The sequence below is a fragment of the Dermacentor variabilis genome, chromosome 4 (assembly GCF_050947875.1).
Source record: "Dermacentor variabilis isolate Ectoservices chromosome 4, ASM5094787v1, whole genome shotgun sequence".
NCBI classification, from domain to species: Eukaryota; Metazoa; Arthropoda; class Arachnida; order Ixodida; family Ixodidae; genus Dermacentor; species Dermacentor variabilis.
The window spans coordinates 118010654-118026372 of NC_134571.1; the positions used below are offsets into that span (position 1 = coordinate 118010654).

Here is a 15719-nt window from a genome sequence, read left to right on the forward strand (position 1 = left end):
TGTGGCAGTGAGAACAGAAAAAAAAGTTATAGAATTGCCACAGGCCATACTGTAAATTGCACTGACTGAACCATTTAATGCAGGCAGTCAAATGCATAGTCTGTCCAACGATGCACAGAATATCGCATGACGCGCCCTCAAAAAGCTCAATAGTATTAAAAAATATGTATGTTCCTCTTCCTTTTGCTGCCGCCGTCAAATCTTGCATCCTCATGTTATCCGTGTGAGATGTACGCTCAAATTTCATGCCATATGATATAGCAGTTCTGATGTTTAAAAATTTGACACCAGTTGGATCAGAAGCTTCAGGATGAAACCTACATGTACTTTAGGCAGGAAAGGACCTATGGTGACTATATTTTTGGCTGCCATAAACACACTCTCACTGACTGCAGCTACAGAGGCGTGGCTTCATGAAAATTTTGTCAGCAAAATTTGAACTTTTAATACCGTGTTTTACCTGCCTTGATAGGGTCCTCCTTTACTTTTCACCCTACCTGGATTTGTTGGGCATCTGATTCGAGCGAGCCATAAATCATTGGCAGAACATGGTTTTTGATGTCCTCGGGAGGGCACTTCGTCAAAAGTAGCTCCATCTTTTGCATGAAAATCAGTAGTATCTGTAACGAAACAAGGGAAAGGGAGTTTTCACAACAAAAGGTTGACGTTGACAATGTTGCTAATAATGGTGAAAACATAGCTTACTTTTCGCTGAAAGAAAAAAGAAATACCATTAGACGCTCAATTTTCTGTACATATGGACATAAAATTTTGAAGTGATGCCCAATTAATTATAATTGGCCTCAGGCACGCTTCTCGCAGTACCACACAAGAAAACGGTGGAATTATAAGTGAACGTCTGGAGGCTGCAGCTTTAACTATGAAAGGCACATTGTATAGCTTATATTGCAGCTGGGCTAGCTTACTTTACATGATGGTCAGTTAAGCATGGAAATGCGACAGTAAACTTAGCTTGTAGCGAAATTCACTAGTTCACAAAAGCAGCATTAATCACTCAATTACATCAGAACTATAAATATATCACATTTAAATTAATAAAAAAATCTATGAAGTAACTTTATAGGTTTTCAAATTAAGCAAACTAGTTTTCAGCCTTGCAAATAAGAACTTGTCGCAGGTCACAGCTAAGTATGAGGCAAACTTCAAAACTTCCTAACCTGCGCGTGATCAACCCTGCGGAAACGTCACAGCACTAGTTGTTGCAGTATCATCTTCTGCACAGTGCTTGATGTTTGCCTTAAACACGATAGTGTAGCTATTTGTGGTGCTCTGTCATCATCAGAAACATGTCGAGTTTGGTTACTACAATCAACTTCTCATTTGACCTCAACTGTTCAAATGGTCCAATGCTGAGCAGACTTGTGCACGTTATAGAAAAAAAAGTAACCGATTTCAATAAAAGATTTCTTCGTTCAAGAATGTAACTGATTACAGTTACCAATTACTGTTCCACAAACGTAACTGAGGAATCATTCAATGGTAATCGATTAATTCTAGGTTACTTTCCTCCAAATTTTTATTATCACTGCAGAAATACATAAACAGAAAGCTATCTTGGCACTTTCACTACATGTTCTGCAGCCCTTCATATATTGATTACCTACACTAACAGCTACATTGTCAGTTGCTTATAAAGAAATTTATTGGTCATCGTCCCTCGTTTTTGCTCTGAAGACATCAGCGACACAGAAAGCTTCTGCGAGGAGAAAGAAGAAAGGTAAGAAGGGGGGTTAGCCAGTTTGCTCTATGTGCACTCTGGGGAAAGGGCCGTGTTGTACTGCGTAAATATCCTGCATACACTATTGTGGTTACTGAGCACCTGGGTAACGTGACCAGCAGATTCCTCGGATGCTTTGGCGTCTGACGGGGGATGTTGAGGCAGGAACAAGTATCAACATTTATTCCAAGTTTTATGGGAACCTAGCCAGTTTTCAAGCTAATCAGTAAATTTACACTTGCATTTGGGCATTATTCTATGTGCTTCCAACACCGCGTGCACACCAAGCAAGACAACATTAAGACAGTGGGGTCAGTGCACTTTTGCTTGGCTACAGATCGTTAGACAACACATTGAGAAGTCCATAGTTGCTGGATTGAGAAATTATACAGGGTCTGTCCCAAAACTTCCCAGAATTATTTTTCTAGTCGGCAATGCCGCCCGGCGGGACGGGGCTTCGGGCAGACAAGTTAGTGGGGGATCTAAGCTTCGAAATGAGACCGGCCTCGGTTGTCTGTGGGCAGTTGTTGAGGCAGGTCATGCTCCGCGCAGAGGTATCTACTGCACCCTCGCTGAGAAAAAAAATGGACCAGTTTTTCGTTATGCAATCAACTTTTGTGTGAAACTGGGTAAAAACGGGGTGGAGATGCTCGAAATGCTTCAGAAAGCCACGGTGACGATGCGATGAAACAAAGCCAAACTTTCATGAAGCACAAGAGGTTACGGGAAGGTCGGGAGTCTGTCAATAACGACGATCGCTCGGGACGCTTATCGGCATCACAAATGGACGACTCGGTAAAAAAAGTGCGCCAAATTTTGGACAAGGATCGGCGATTAAGTGTTCGGATGATTGTAGAGGGCAGGCATTTTGGTATAACTAGAGGCTAAAGCAGGACAAAACACTGTCCCACACGTAAGCCATGGCACGGCGGGAGCAAGGCAATAAAAGGAGGCATCGTCCTGCCTAAAATCGGGATGTTTGACCACTTTACATATGGGCCCTCTATCAAGTGCAGCACTTCATTTGTGCTGCGACTTAGAAAAGACACTCCTGGTTGCGCTAATGAAAAGCTGAAAAAAATTGTCCGTATGTAGTTTTCTGCTATTAACATCCGAAGTGGCCTTTGCTATTGAGACATACCAACACCGGTTCAATTCATCAGCCAACATCTGGCAGAGCATTAAGCTGAGGAAACAAATACTGATCCCTGCGGGTTTGCCTCCATGAACATGCGCATTCATGAGGCAGCTACACGGCACAATCTTGGGCATTATACAGTCGAACCCACTTATAACAATATTCAAGTGCCACGAAAATCTCACTGTTATAACCGATAATTGTTATAATGGGGTTGCATGAAAAAATCAAAATAGGGGGATGGCAGAGCTGCTGTTAGAAAACTATAATCGCGGGAAGGCCAGTGCCCCTCCTCATCACATTCCTCCATCCGGCTTCTGATTGTGTTCACTCGTTTAACTGCTTCCTGGGCGCTCTGATAGCATGTAACAAGCCGCGGCTGTCGGCTTTAAAGAATAGCACTCATATAACAACTGCAAAGAGGGGTCACAGATGGCAAGCGATATGCACTCTACTGAGGCATCGCTTTGGCAGCCCCAAGAGGCACCTTTTAAAAAATGCGAGAAGATTGCCACGGCAGCCTGTCAGCTTGAGAAATCCAGAAGAAATGCTTCGGTGAGATGCCACAAGCATCTTGCAACATACTTTTCACTGGGTTGCACGAGAAAATCCAATGTCCATCAGCCTTGCATGCTTTACGCAAAGCTTGCCAACATCGTTCTCCAAGGCATCCAGCTGCTCCATGTAGTGCAGCGGTAGCTTTCTCATGAAAACGAAGCACTGTAGGGACTGAATCATCAGCCGGGCCTCCAATGAGGACAACGTTGAGGCAGCCTGCCCTACCACGTCATCGCTGCCGTCATCGTCGTCGCTGTCCGATGCAAGCACATTCGTGACGATCGCCTCATCAGTTAGAAGCACTTAGTTTCCAAATATATAGCTGTGCACTTTCTTTTCACTGGCACCATCGTGCATTGCCGATGATCAGCGGGCAGATCAGCCATCTTTCATTTTGGCGGCGAGTCAAACGAGGCTTGGAAACCATGAGGACACGAACGATTTTGATGCAACCAACAAAGACGAATGCGAATGATTAAGCTGTTTACGGAACTGCGCTGAATGTGGAGCCAGCGAGCAACCTTGGAGTAGCACAGTTGGCACAATATGTTCGTGTTTCAGAGGGTGGCGTGGCGTAGAGCTGTGGGCACAGCCCATTTGTGTTTGGAGAAGTAGAAAGGCACCAGGAGAGAGGCACGCAGAGAAGGCTGGAAAATGAGTGCGCGGCGGCTGTCAGGGCCATTGTTCAGCAGCTCAAATTTCTCATTTTCTTTTTTTCTTTTCAAGGATTTCGCATTTCACTACCTTTCGGCAGGGGCAAACAGCAGCCAGACTTCATCGTTATAAACGATAATGCGGCATCGGGGCGTTGTAGTAAGCGGGTTACTTCACCATGGAAAACATACAAAGTTCATGGTGCAGCAGCTTCTCATTGTTATGACCGATATATTGTTAAAATCGGTATCGTTATAAGTAGGTTCTACTGTGCTGTAGTTTTCGCCAAATTCAGGTTCTCTAAACTGTGTTGCCTGTTACAGCTTGTCTCGTAATAAATTGACTTGCATGTAATTTATTACTGAAACAAAGTGATTGAATTACAGTGAGCGTTACCGAGTCAACAATGGAATCGTTAAGCTACAAAATTACCAAAATATTTAACTGATTACAAGCAACTAATTACATGTAATTCATTACGCACAAGTCTGATGCGGGGACAAGCTTGAACTGTTTAAATTTGCTTAACTAAAATGTATCTGAAATTCCCATTCCATTAGGTGGGACAAGATGGCTTCAAGAAAATGCTTAAAGAGGCAAGTTATCAAGTCACTATGGCCAGTGAAGCTAGTGAGACTGATTTATGGTCATATTATATAAAGATTCTTTCTTTCAATTCCATTTAATGCTGGTAACAACAAAGGCTTGGTGTCATGCCAAACAATGACGAATGGTCGAAAGAATAAAAAAGATGAAAAGTTGCTTTATACGACCCCTGGAATGGTCTGGCAAAAACTTGGCAGGCTTGTCCAGTGGTTAAGATAATAATTTAAAAAGTATTTAAAAAGTATGGGCACCTTTTTGTTGAATATGCTCAGACTAATCATAGTCGACCTAACAGAAATTGACTGTATCAAAGTCATGTCACACGTGACTCTGATACTATTATTATAATTTATAACTCATAACTGATTAGTGTGACTAAGGAACTCAAGTTAAAGCGATCGGTTGAGCACTTGCAAAAAATGGCACCCTAAGACCACTTTGTTAAACCAAGAAGCCCTTCACTGTGGTGGTGGCAATAAGGACGTCTAAAGTGACACCAACGACAAATATTAAGTATAGTTATAATGATGAATTAGCGCTTAACACAATGTGAGAATGCAGTTCCTGCTCTCGTGATGTAACATGTTCTCTTTGTAACTGGTAAGCTGGTCAACAAATGATGATAAACAAAAGTTATCCGATGGTAAATATCATGCTCAGTGATAGTAAAAGCCACTAATGATAAAAATTTACCGGTGCTACTATTTCTTCACATCACGATGTCAGCTCTATTTGCAGGAACATGACACTTTCTCTCTTTAGGAATCCAACTCAAAGCAGATAGTAGCATCGTGAAAGAACATGACCTCTCAAATTGCCAGTACAGCTACTTCAATGGCACATTGTTCGTTTCAAAAATTCTTAATTGAGGTATAATGGTGCAGCCTCCTTTCAGTTGCAATCTCCTTTGCAGCTAAATCATCTCTACACAAAAAAGTTGTGGCGAGGATGCTAGAAGGCTAACCTAACATTCTGGGTAGATCCAATGTTTGCTTGCAATGTTTCTTTAAACTCGAGCACAGCTTCATACAGGCAAGACAAGAAAGGTATGCGCTAAGAAAACAATTCGGGCACCACAGTACTGTGAATGCTCCGTCTGCATACCTGAACGGGTTCCCTCAGCCTAAATATCGGGATCAGGTCCGGCAGGATGACTGAGCAGAACTCCTCCTTGCTGGCTTGCTCAGCAATGAGCAGCACGCTAGGTAGAACAAACGGCACCATGTCTGAGTTGGCGTACTCTTTCACCAGGCAAGGCAGGACGCGGTGCAGGGCCACCCGCTGGAATGCAGCCGCAACAAAGTGAGCATGGGGTCAAAACAGCATGGGCAGCACTGTACATCGTGTATGCCCTTTTAGTAGGTTTATGACGTATGTATTTGCTGATTTCCATTTTTTTTATGTGCAAGTGTACATGCCCCGTCTGTGAAATCGGCGAGACTAAGTCGGAGGCCGCTGAGCTGGGAGAGGAAAGTGAGCACCGGAGGAGGAAGGTGCTTGGAGGTGGAGAAGAGGAGTGAGCGGCGGTGCGGGGAGGATGGTAGTTGCTATGGGCTCTGTGTGCGCTATGGATGTACTGGGTTTGTCTGACGATCGAGAGGCCAAGCGCTGCGCAAGAAGGATGAACAGCAAAGCAAGCTCCTCCGCACGTCACCTAGACCACCGCGCAGGTTTGAGGATCCAGGGGGATGATAAGAGGAACGATCAGCTCAGCCGCGTGTATAGCGTGTGCCCGAAGCGGGCACTTATTCGGTTTCCACTGAGAGCAAGGCAGAGCGCCAGAAGGAGAAGGCCCAGAGTACAAGGAGGGCATTTATTCGACAACTACCTTGCCGCTGACTGTAACTGTCATACCCGTATCAGTGCGGGGCCCGTGAGCCGAAGTTCCTGAATATCAAGGGTGGCACTCGGTATCAGAAAACGCTGTAACACGCCGCTACATGGGAGGATGGCTCCCAACGACCGTGCTACCAGGGCAACGTTCCTTCAGCTCGGTGTAGCTTCCGAGGGCAACTCAACGCAGTACGACCATGCACGTGAAGTGAGCCGCGTCTCTGGTGTGGCCTCCAGAACAGGAGCAGAGAATAGGTGTGCACCCGCCTTGGGTCGAGGACCATTGGGAAGGCCGGCCAAACAAAGGGGTGACCGAGAGAATTGGAATTCAGTATGCACCGTTTCGCTGTTCAAGAGCTTCTCCCTGCGTTCCCGCTCTCTGGTTGGCTCGAGCCACCAGGAGAGAGGGAACGCAAGCTCCCACCTAAATAGACCAATCGGGTGAGTCCCTGGACCATTTGGGGGTGGACAATAGCAAGTGTTTTACAGTCCCGCTGCTGTGTTGCGGCCTTGAAGGAAAGAGAGAGAGGGAAAGCAGTGGCCTGCGCAAGCAAAGTTAGAACGCGACCTTGCCGCGATGCGGCTCCTATGCGCAAAACATGCTGCGCTATGCCACCGCAATGAAATGGACAACGAAATGCCCACAGCTTGCCGAGGAGACTCCCGAAGAATGTGCTAGGTAGCTCGCGACAATGCGGGCGTCAGGCAAGACGGTATAGCTTAGGAAATCTGGAACAGCACCTATATGCTTGCACGTAACCTGCGTTCACGAAGTAAAATGTCACTATAGTATATTTCTTATCTTGCTGTTCTTATAACTAACCGATTTCTGTGCTTGCTGCAGTAGGTTATCATGCGTTTCTGCTAATTTGTGAACTCACCCACCCCTCATCTAAAGCCCTTCCAAGAGGAGTATTTGAGGTATTGCAAAGAAAACAAAAAATACAAGAAACAGACATGATGTGACATTTTGTTGACTAAAGTTTTAGCGCCTGCTGTCTTGGGTAAATGACCTGGTAAACTGCCATTAATGTGTTGTTGAGGTGGATCCAGACTGTTCAGGCCTTTGATGTTCCAAATTCAACCAGGCGCAGGCACCAGAATTTTTGTTTGGGGGGGCAGGGGCAGAGCACAGTTATTCATTTTTAAAAAGGCTGCAAGTGAGAACTTAGTCAGCGAGTACTCTGTGTCAGTAGGAGGGGCGTGGTGGGAGGGAAGGAGGAAATCTTCTGGGGTCGCAATTCCCCCTCCCCCTTGCCCCCTGAATTCAAAACAGAACTAACTTGGGCTCCTTCAGCTCGCCTTTCAGCTTGCGCACAAAATGTTACACTAGTCTAACAATGAGCAGCTACATTGCAGTTTGCCAAGCTATCAGAATCTAGAGGCTAGGCAAAGTATCTCACTCACTAGACTGATTATGTTCCTTAACATGACCCTAAAAGCTAGAAGCAGCAGCTCTTTCATATCTTCCTTGTACCTTGGGCATTTGTGCCAGCACTTGGGGCAGCCCCTTGTAGACATGAGACTTCTGGAGGTTGTCCCACTGGTAGAGGGAGTCCAGGTACTGGAGCGTCTTGACACCCACGTCCTCCAGAAACTTTAGCTGTGAACAGAGGGCACCTCATCAACACGTAGCACACTTGCCGAAGAATGACTAAAAGAGCTTGGCACTGGCTACAGGCAATCATGGCCTTGAGACACCGTAACCAGCAGTAAAATGATGCACAAGTATACACAAGATATGATGCTGGATGTTCAACTGATTCTTTACTTCCCAAGAAACAGATAGAATTCATAACGTGTGGAGGACCCAACTGCAGAAGCCTTCTACATATGGACTCTACGCCCAGCATGATTTATGCTTCTTGAAAATTGTTGGCTATGGCGTTGAACTGCTGAGCTTGAGGTCGCATGTTTGGTCCTTGCAGCAGTCGCAGCACTTCGATGGGGGGTGAAATGCAAAAACGCTTGTGTATTTGGCTCTAGGTGCATGTTAGAGAACCCCAGATGGTCAAAATAAACCGGAGTCCCCCACTATGATGTACCTAATGATCAGATTGTGGTTTCAGCACGTAAAATTCTGGCATTTAAATTAATTTTAATTAAGTTCAATGTCATGTCCCGTGTCCCACTTTGTCTGATCATACATATCTTTAGCATTATAATGTTATAGTAATGTGTATAATAATAATAATGACTGGTTAGTCAACCTTTTAACTAAGAATCATGCCAACACTTCTGCAACTAGATACTGAGCCTGGGTGGCGCGTTTATGATCCTGAAAATTTGGCACAAGCCTCAAATATCAAATGATGTGGCAACAACAAGACGGAGCAAAGGCTTTCGACAAAACATGGCAAAACTATCAGAGGCATAAAGGAAAAATGAAGTGGAAAGATCTTTCAAAAGTTTGTTGCAGTAAGACGGTACTGGCTAAATAGAAAGACCAAGTGTACAAGACAGAAACAGGATGAACCATTTTTTGTAGAAACAAGATCTTTCACACACGCACAAAAAAAAAAAAGAACCCTAAAAAATGTGCAAAGGTAGTTCCAAGTTGTCAAATGGAGGATGAACACGCTTGAGTTGGAATTTTGGACCTATGCACTAAAGAAAGACGGCGGAACCAGACTCTTTGGGTGGTCTGAGCAGCAAATAGTGCAGCCAAGATTCAAGAGGCAACAGTTTTGCCACATAAAAAGGATAAGAAATGGGTTGAAATTGAGGAATTACGATTGAAGATGAAGCAAACAGTATGTGAGGTCATCCTAAAAAAACGGCGGCAATGCACTGTCAAAGACAATCTCAGAGCTAAAATTGCTCTTCTCAAAATTCCCTGACTTTTTGTGCTTTCCTCAAACTACTTGAGCAAGATAGCTCAGGCGGAAAATGGCAAGCTCTAAGAGGCACTCTGTGCTGAGCTGCAACAAGGTCAAATATTTTAAAATTTTGTGCTAGGATAAAAAGGAGGATGAAGGCACACTGCCGTGGCAATCATCTTTGTAGTTGCACTTTCCTAAGGGGCAACTCTGTGCATGCGATTGGCATGTGGTCCGTTAAAATTATCTAAATTTGGCTAGAACATACTGTCGAAGAGAAGCCAACTTGCCAAATTTTATGAACTGTCCATTTCATTTAATCATTTTCCTGACATGGTTCATTCTGCGACAGTGTCACTGACAATTCCACAGTCTTTATGAGAAGTCTTATGAGAAAATTTCCGCTACAATTCTAATTGTTCCCTGTTTACTAGAAACTCTGGAAGAAGCTGGGAAAGGAATGGGCCAACACTAGGGAAGAATAAGAAGAACTCATTGAAAGCAGCAACTGTAGATAATGGAGTGCAAATGATAAAAGAAGCTGAAATCGGGGTCACTCACTTTAGAGAACTGATGTGCATCTGGCCTAATGTCTGGTGTCACACTCAGGAGCATTCTAACGTGCTCCTTAGCATCTTCAGGCAGGCCACTCAATCTTCCCGATGACAGATGCTTCAAGTGCTGTGGGGAACGAGATACCAAGGCCTTTTTCAGCACACAAGACCACAGCTTTCATAGAATGGGCTCACTTTGTTTATGCACTGCTTCAGCGAGGCCACGCTGTTGTTGGCGTCGTACAGAGTACCGCCCTTGTTGTAGACAGCATAAACAAGAATGCCCAGGCTGAACATGTCGCTTGCAGTGTCGTTGGAGTCTGCCAAGATGCATTCGGGGGCCAGGTAATTCAAGTTTGGCTGGGCGATGGGCGGGAGGTCTGGCTCCAGGTTCAAGCTCCGGTACGAAGGCTGCAAGTCAAGTAATGGCACAGCAAGAAACCATCTATATTGCACTGCTCTGTTTCGTGGGCAATTATGCTCAACCACGGCTTTCCCGTATGCGCTTAGAAGTGACACAGTCACTGAAACATGTACACCATTTGATGCACAGCACATGTAATCTATTGCTGCAGGAAAGCACACTGTTTCGCACATAACCAAGAATGACTTTAAAACAAGACAGATATGGCACCCAACACATTACATTGTGTCTTCTGTCCTGTTGTACAAAAAAAAAGTATTGTACGTATATTAAAAGGCAACCCCAGTGGTTTTTCCAGCAATGTGCCTAGATTAGGTCAACTATTTTGCTTCGTAATATGTAGAGCAGCAAGCTGTCGTATATAGCTTTGTGGTGTTGAGGGGTCCCTCTTGGAAGGATTAGAGCTCATCCAAAACAATGTATGGCCAACTGGCTTCCAAGTGAAGCTTTTACGTGTAGTCTACCAATTCAGCTTAATATATTGCTGCTAGTGTCCCTTTAGCAATGTGGCCTGCATACTACTCTGGCCTCTCGGAGCTTAAAGCAACGTGCATGCTAATGTGAGTACGCTTTCATAAAAAAGCACACCTGCGGATCTTGTGGATTGCTAGCACCTATGCTGAAGTCAAACCCAGCAATCTTCCAAGCACCTTTCTTGTTAACCACTATCGACTGCGGGCAGAGGTTACGATGAAGGCGTTTCACGTCATTGTGGAGGAAGGCCAAGCCTTCGGACACCTGAAAGTAGAAGAAACTGACAATGAATAAGCAACGACTGCACCTGTCACATATTTGAAGAAATGTTTAAGAAATTAAGAGACAATCATACAATCTCTAAGAAAAGCACTTATCTGAATCGGATACCTATGTCCTGCCTCAAACTACATATCACAAAACTTGCACGCAATCGACAGCATTATAGACGCATTTTAGTACGCAGAGTAGTGCAAATATGCCTTTATAGATCAAAACAGCTTACTTAATTGAACAAGTTTGTGATGCAACAGAGTTTATGAACGAGAGCTGCCTGTGTGCAACGTACCTGTAGGAACCCATACTTGATTTCCACATCAAACAACTGATAATCCTTGAGCTCGGGAGGAGGTGGAACAGGCATGTTCTCAGTTTCACCAAGAATGTTGGCTAAGCTACAAAACGCTGGTTCTGTTGCGAATGCCAGGCTTTCCCTGCACACATACAGAAGAGAGGCAACCAATGCAGACAGTTCAGTTTTACATAACATCTCCAAACCTGATTAGTGGCAAACATTGCTCAATACTTTGAAGCCTTGTGTTGTAATATAATGAAGGGAATACCAAGGTTACCATCATGTGGAAAAAGCAATAAAGGCCCAGAACAATCTATATGTTCACTCCCGCACTTGTAACTATGAGTCATGCATGCACGCCTGAGCAAACAAAAACAAAAGGTTAACTTATCCATTTATGGCATGGCACTGAAAAACCTTTTCTTGAAACCAGCAACATGCTAGATTGATTGCGATGCTTTTCAAGAAATATCATCATCATCAGCCTATTTTGATGATGTCCACAGCAGGATGGTCTTTCCCAGCAATATCCAATTACCTCTGTCTTGTGCTAGATGGTTCCAACTTGTGCCTATAAATTTCCTAATTTCAACACCCCACATAATTTTTTGCCATCCTCTACTGCGCTCCCCTTTCCTTCATTCATTCTGTAAATATAATGGTCCACCGGTTAGCGATGGTGACAAGGGACACAACGTAGATGTCTGTCGCATTTGCTCACTGCCTACAAGTTGAACCCCATGCGAGCGACGACATGAAGCGATGTCTCCTTGGTGTTGATGGTATGAGGGCAGCAAATACCCACTGAAACTGGGGTGACGCATGCTTTAATAATTTAAGTTGATGTGTTTTGCTGTAAAGAGCAGCATAAAATATTTCTGAAGATCTTGCAGTAGGTTCTTATCCTTGCATGTATCAAAATTTATTCTTATGCTTGTGCCGTGTCACAATAGGTAGTACTTAATTGAAGTACATCCAGTTCTTGCTTCACGCTTTGGCTAGTCGCTCATAGCACTTCCGGGCAATGAGCGACCAAGTCTAGGTTTTCAGAAATGAGTGTTCAAGCAACAAGAATGAGCAATTTGTTCACGTAACGATCTGTCACTCCAAGCCGTTGCTCATCACTGTTGCACACCTCTCATGAGGTTTGGGCTTTACCTGTCCTGTGCATTACATGGTCTGTTCAGCTCCATTCTTTCTCTTAATGTGAACTAGAATATTGGTTATCCTTGTCTGCCCTCTGATCCACACTGCTTTCTTCCTGTCTTTTAATGTTACCCCTAACATTTCTCGTTTCATCGCTCTTTGCGTGGTCCACACTTTGTTCTCGAGTTACTTTGTTAACCTCCATGTTTCTGCCCCATATGTTAGGACCGGTAGAATGCAATGATTTTACACTTTTCTTTTCAACAACAGATGGAATATATCACTGAATAAAATTTTGAAAATGAACTTATAAGAAGAGTTAACTGCTGGGCTACTTGGTGATCTTGCATACTGAAAAGATTTTGCGCCAAAAACAACACACACAAGAAAGACGACGACACCACAGGTGCTACTTCAACTGTTTAATGAGGGTGAAAGCACTCGACATATATAGCCCTCCAAAACACCGCACATGCGTACAAGGCAACATGGAGCACAAAGTTTTATCAGAGTAAGCGTGATAGAAAGTTCAGCTCAGCCTCGTAAAGAAAAACCGATGTATCACTAACAGTTCGGACCCGCTTTCTTGATGTAGAAGGCTTCCAATCTTTCACGCGATGTCTGATGCTTGCCTCTACCCAAAACACTCGCATCGCGGAACCGTGGAAAACAATCGGTGCAAGCCCTGCAGTGATCGACAAGTTGATCACTGCAGGGCTGCAGGATGCGAGGATTTTGGATAGAGGCAGGCATCAGACATCGTGTGAAACATTGGAAGCCTTCTACATCAAGAAAGTGGGTCCGAACTGTGTTAGTGATACATCGGTTTTTTTTTACGAGGCTGAGCTGAAGTTTCTATCGCACTTACTCTGATAAAACTTTGTGCTCCATGTTGCCTTGTATGCATGCGCGGTGTTTTGGAGGGCTATATATGTCGAGTGCTTTCACCCTCATTAAACAGCTGAAGTAGCACCTGTGGTGTCGTCGTCTTTCTTGTGTGTGTTGTTTTTGGAGCAAAATCTTTTCAGTATTCAACTTATAAGAATGGAGATACTACTTTCCCCATTCCTTCTCAACTAATTATTGCTTTTTCTCAGCTGGGGCGGTGCCAATAGCAGTACCCTGCATATCACTCCCTTCTTTCTTCCTTCTTTGAGGTTGGTGTCCAACAAATATTTCCGAGTAAGATAAAAGAGCAGTGACAGAATGGGTGGGGCACATTAACAAGTACCACTAATCTGTTTCCTTGAAGGAGGTCTGGAGTGATGACTATGGGTATATGCATGAGCTTTTGCTCGGGAGTAACTAATGATCATAAATGCCAGCCTAATTGCTGGCATCTACAGCCAGACGCTTGTAAAACATAGTGCTCCGGACCTCCGAAATCCTTTGTTATAATGGTCACTTCATGTAAAGGTTGCCCACCGGACCGCTCATAATAGAGCAGTCTAAGCACATAAGTTCGATAAAAGAAAACCTTTTTTTGATATGAATTCAAGAGAGACTTAGGAAAATAAATCGCGAATATTTTTGAGCACAATTCGTCTGACAGAATGTGCAGTTGCGGCCAACCTTACTGCATCAAGGTTCACAGCATGCTCAGTAACGAAATGCAACAGATATGCAGACTAAAGCTGCGGATCATCGAACGCTGCTATCACCTCCCTTCGTGTCAAAATTAATGGTCCGGTTACAGGATCTTCATCACTGTTGCCTTTATCTACACTCGCATCCTTTTCAACATGTATGGCTTTGAAAACGTCACTGGCAGTCAGTTACGATGACATCACCACACTGTCGCTAAATGTGACGTATTTGTCAGCCAACCCACCCGTTGACTTAGAACAACCGGCGTACAAGTTGAGCCATTCCTGAAACAGTGCAGCAGGACTACATGTGACATTGGCAGACTCATCAAGCACTGCTGTTAGCTCTAGTGCACAGTGTACCTCGGTGACGTCTGCAGTGGCAGAACTGCTACGTGTTGTTCATTGTAAAGCAACAAATCAGCCGCCGGGGACACCAAATTCCTTCGTACAGGCTAATTCGTTGAAATGCTCTTCGTTGTAAAGATGTTCACAATACATATAGAACATCGAAATTCAGCTGGGACACAATCAATCTTTTATAATACAGGTCGTTTCACTGCAGAGGCGCTCATTGTAAAGGCTCTTAACTGTATATGCTGTTACGCATCTCTATGATGTCATAGGCAGAAGGAGCCTCTTTGAATTCATAGGAAAGAGCGAGCAATTATTTATGTGACGTTGTAGGCTCCCTGCCACATGCAGTGAAATAATGTTTGCTTCACATGTTCATGCAGCACTGTCTACAGACTAGGAACGACTTCACAGCATGTTGAAAAAAAATATGTTTCGGTGCCCCTTTAAAGAAAACAGGCTCAATAGCAGGGCTCTGTAGTTAAGTGTCATTTGATTGATACAAAGTGTAGTGCCGAGGCACTATGAATTGTCACCTTGATTCTTCCATCGGATGCTGAACGGTGAGAATGCTGGGATGACGGAGCCGTGTCAGCTGCGCCACGCCTTGCTTCAGAAGTTCCATTATGTGTTCCCTGTCCCTTCTGGAGTAGCGGTCAAGCTGCTTCTTCTCGAGGACAAACACAGCTGCCTCCTGTTGATAAACAATCAGTCTTACAATGCTTAAAGTTGTGCAAAAGTTAAAGTTATTCAGTGCTTAAAGTTGCGTGAAACATTACAAAGTACCATCCTTGCATGACAATTGTCTTCTGCATACATTGCCTCTGTATTAAATGATTGAGCTGATCAGTGCCACACTTCTGCTGTCTTCTGGTTGCAGTGAACAAAAGATCTACGTGTTCTGTATACACATAATGCTATACGATGTGTTTTAGCAATCTCAGACATAATGCACAAGCCAGTACCTCTTTGGTGCTTCGCTTTGTGGCCTGGAATATCTTCCAGAGGAGACCGGGACCAGCGCTTCCCACATGTTTGATAATTTCGTACTCTCGTGTGACCGGGTTGCCTGGAAGAACGGTGCTCAGGTTCGAAACTGTGGTCCTTAGTCGGTTGAACACCTCCATCCTTGGCTGTGATCACAGGGAAAACGAGGTTATCATTTCACACAGCTTAACCCATCACCAAACAAATGCTCGATAAATAATAAAATAGAGGCAATCGACAGTCCTGCACTGACAAGCTGGTTTGCTTGTATTTT

The 15719-nt window shown here is 44.2% G+C and overlaps 1 protein-coding gene across 3 annotated transcripts in view; it reads right to left on the reverse strand.

Annotated features, from left to right (window-relative positions):
- Positions 1-15719, reverse strand: part of LOC142579673 (SCY1-like protein 2) — a 30982-nt gene that overhangs the window by 14573 nt on the left and 690 nt on the right. For all 3 annotated transcript variants that reach the window (XM_075690112.1, XM_075690111.1, XM_075690113.1), the window contains exons 2-10: positions 15424-15591; positions 14995-15152; positions 11367-11511; positions 10913-11062; positions 10096-10311; positions 9908-10027; positions 8005-8130; positions 5799-5975; positions 498-620 (exon numbers count right to left, since the gene is read on the reverse strand). In XM_075690112.1, the coding sequence (XP_075546227.1) occupies positions 498-620; positions 5799-5975; positions 8005-8130; positions 9908-10027; positions 10096-10311; positions 10913-11062; positions 11367-11511; positions 14995-15152; positions 15424-15591 (1383 nt within the window). The remainder of the gene's footprint in view (positions 1-497; positions 621-5798; positions 5976-8004; positions 8131-9907; positions 10028-10095; positions 10312-10912; positions 11063-11366; positions 11512-14994; positions 15153-15423; positions 15592-15719) is intronic.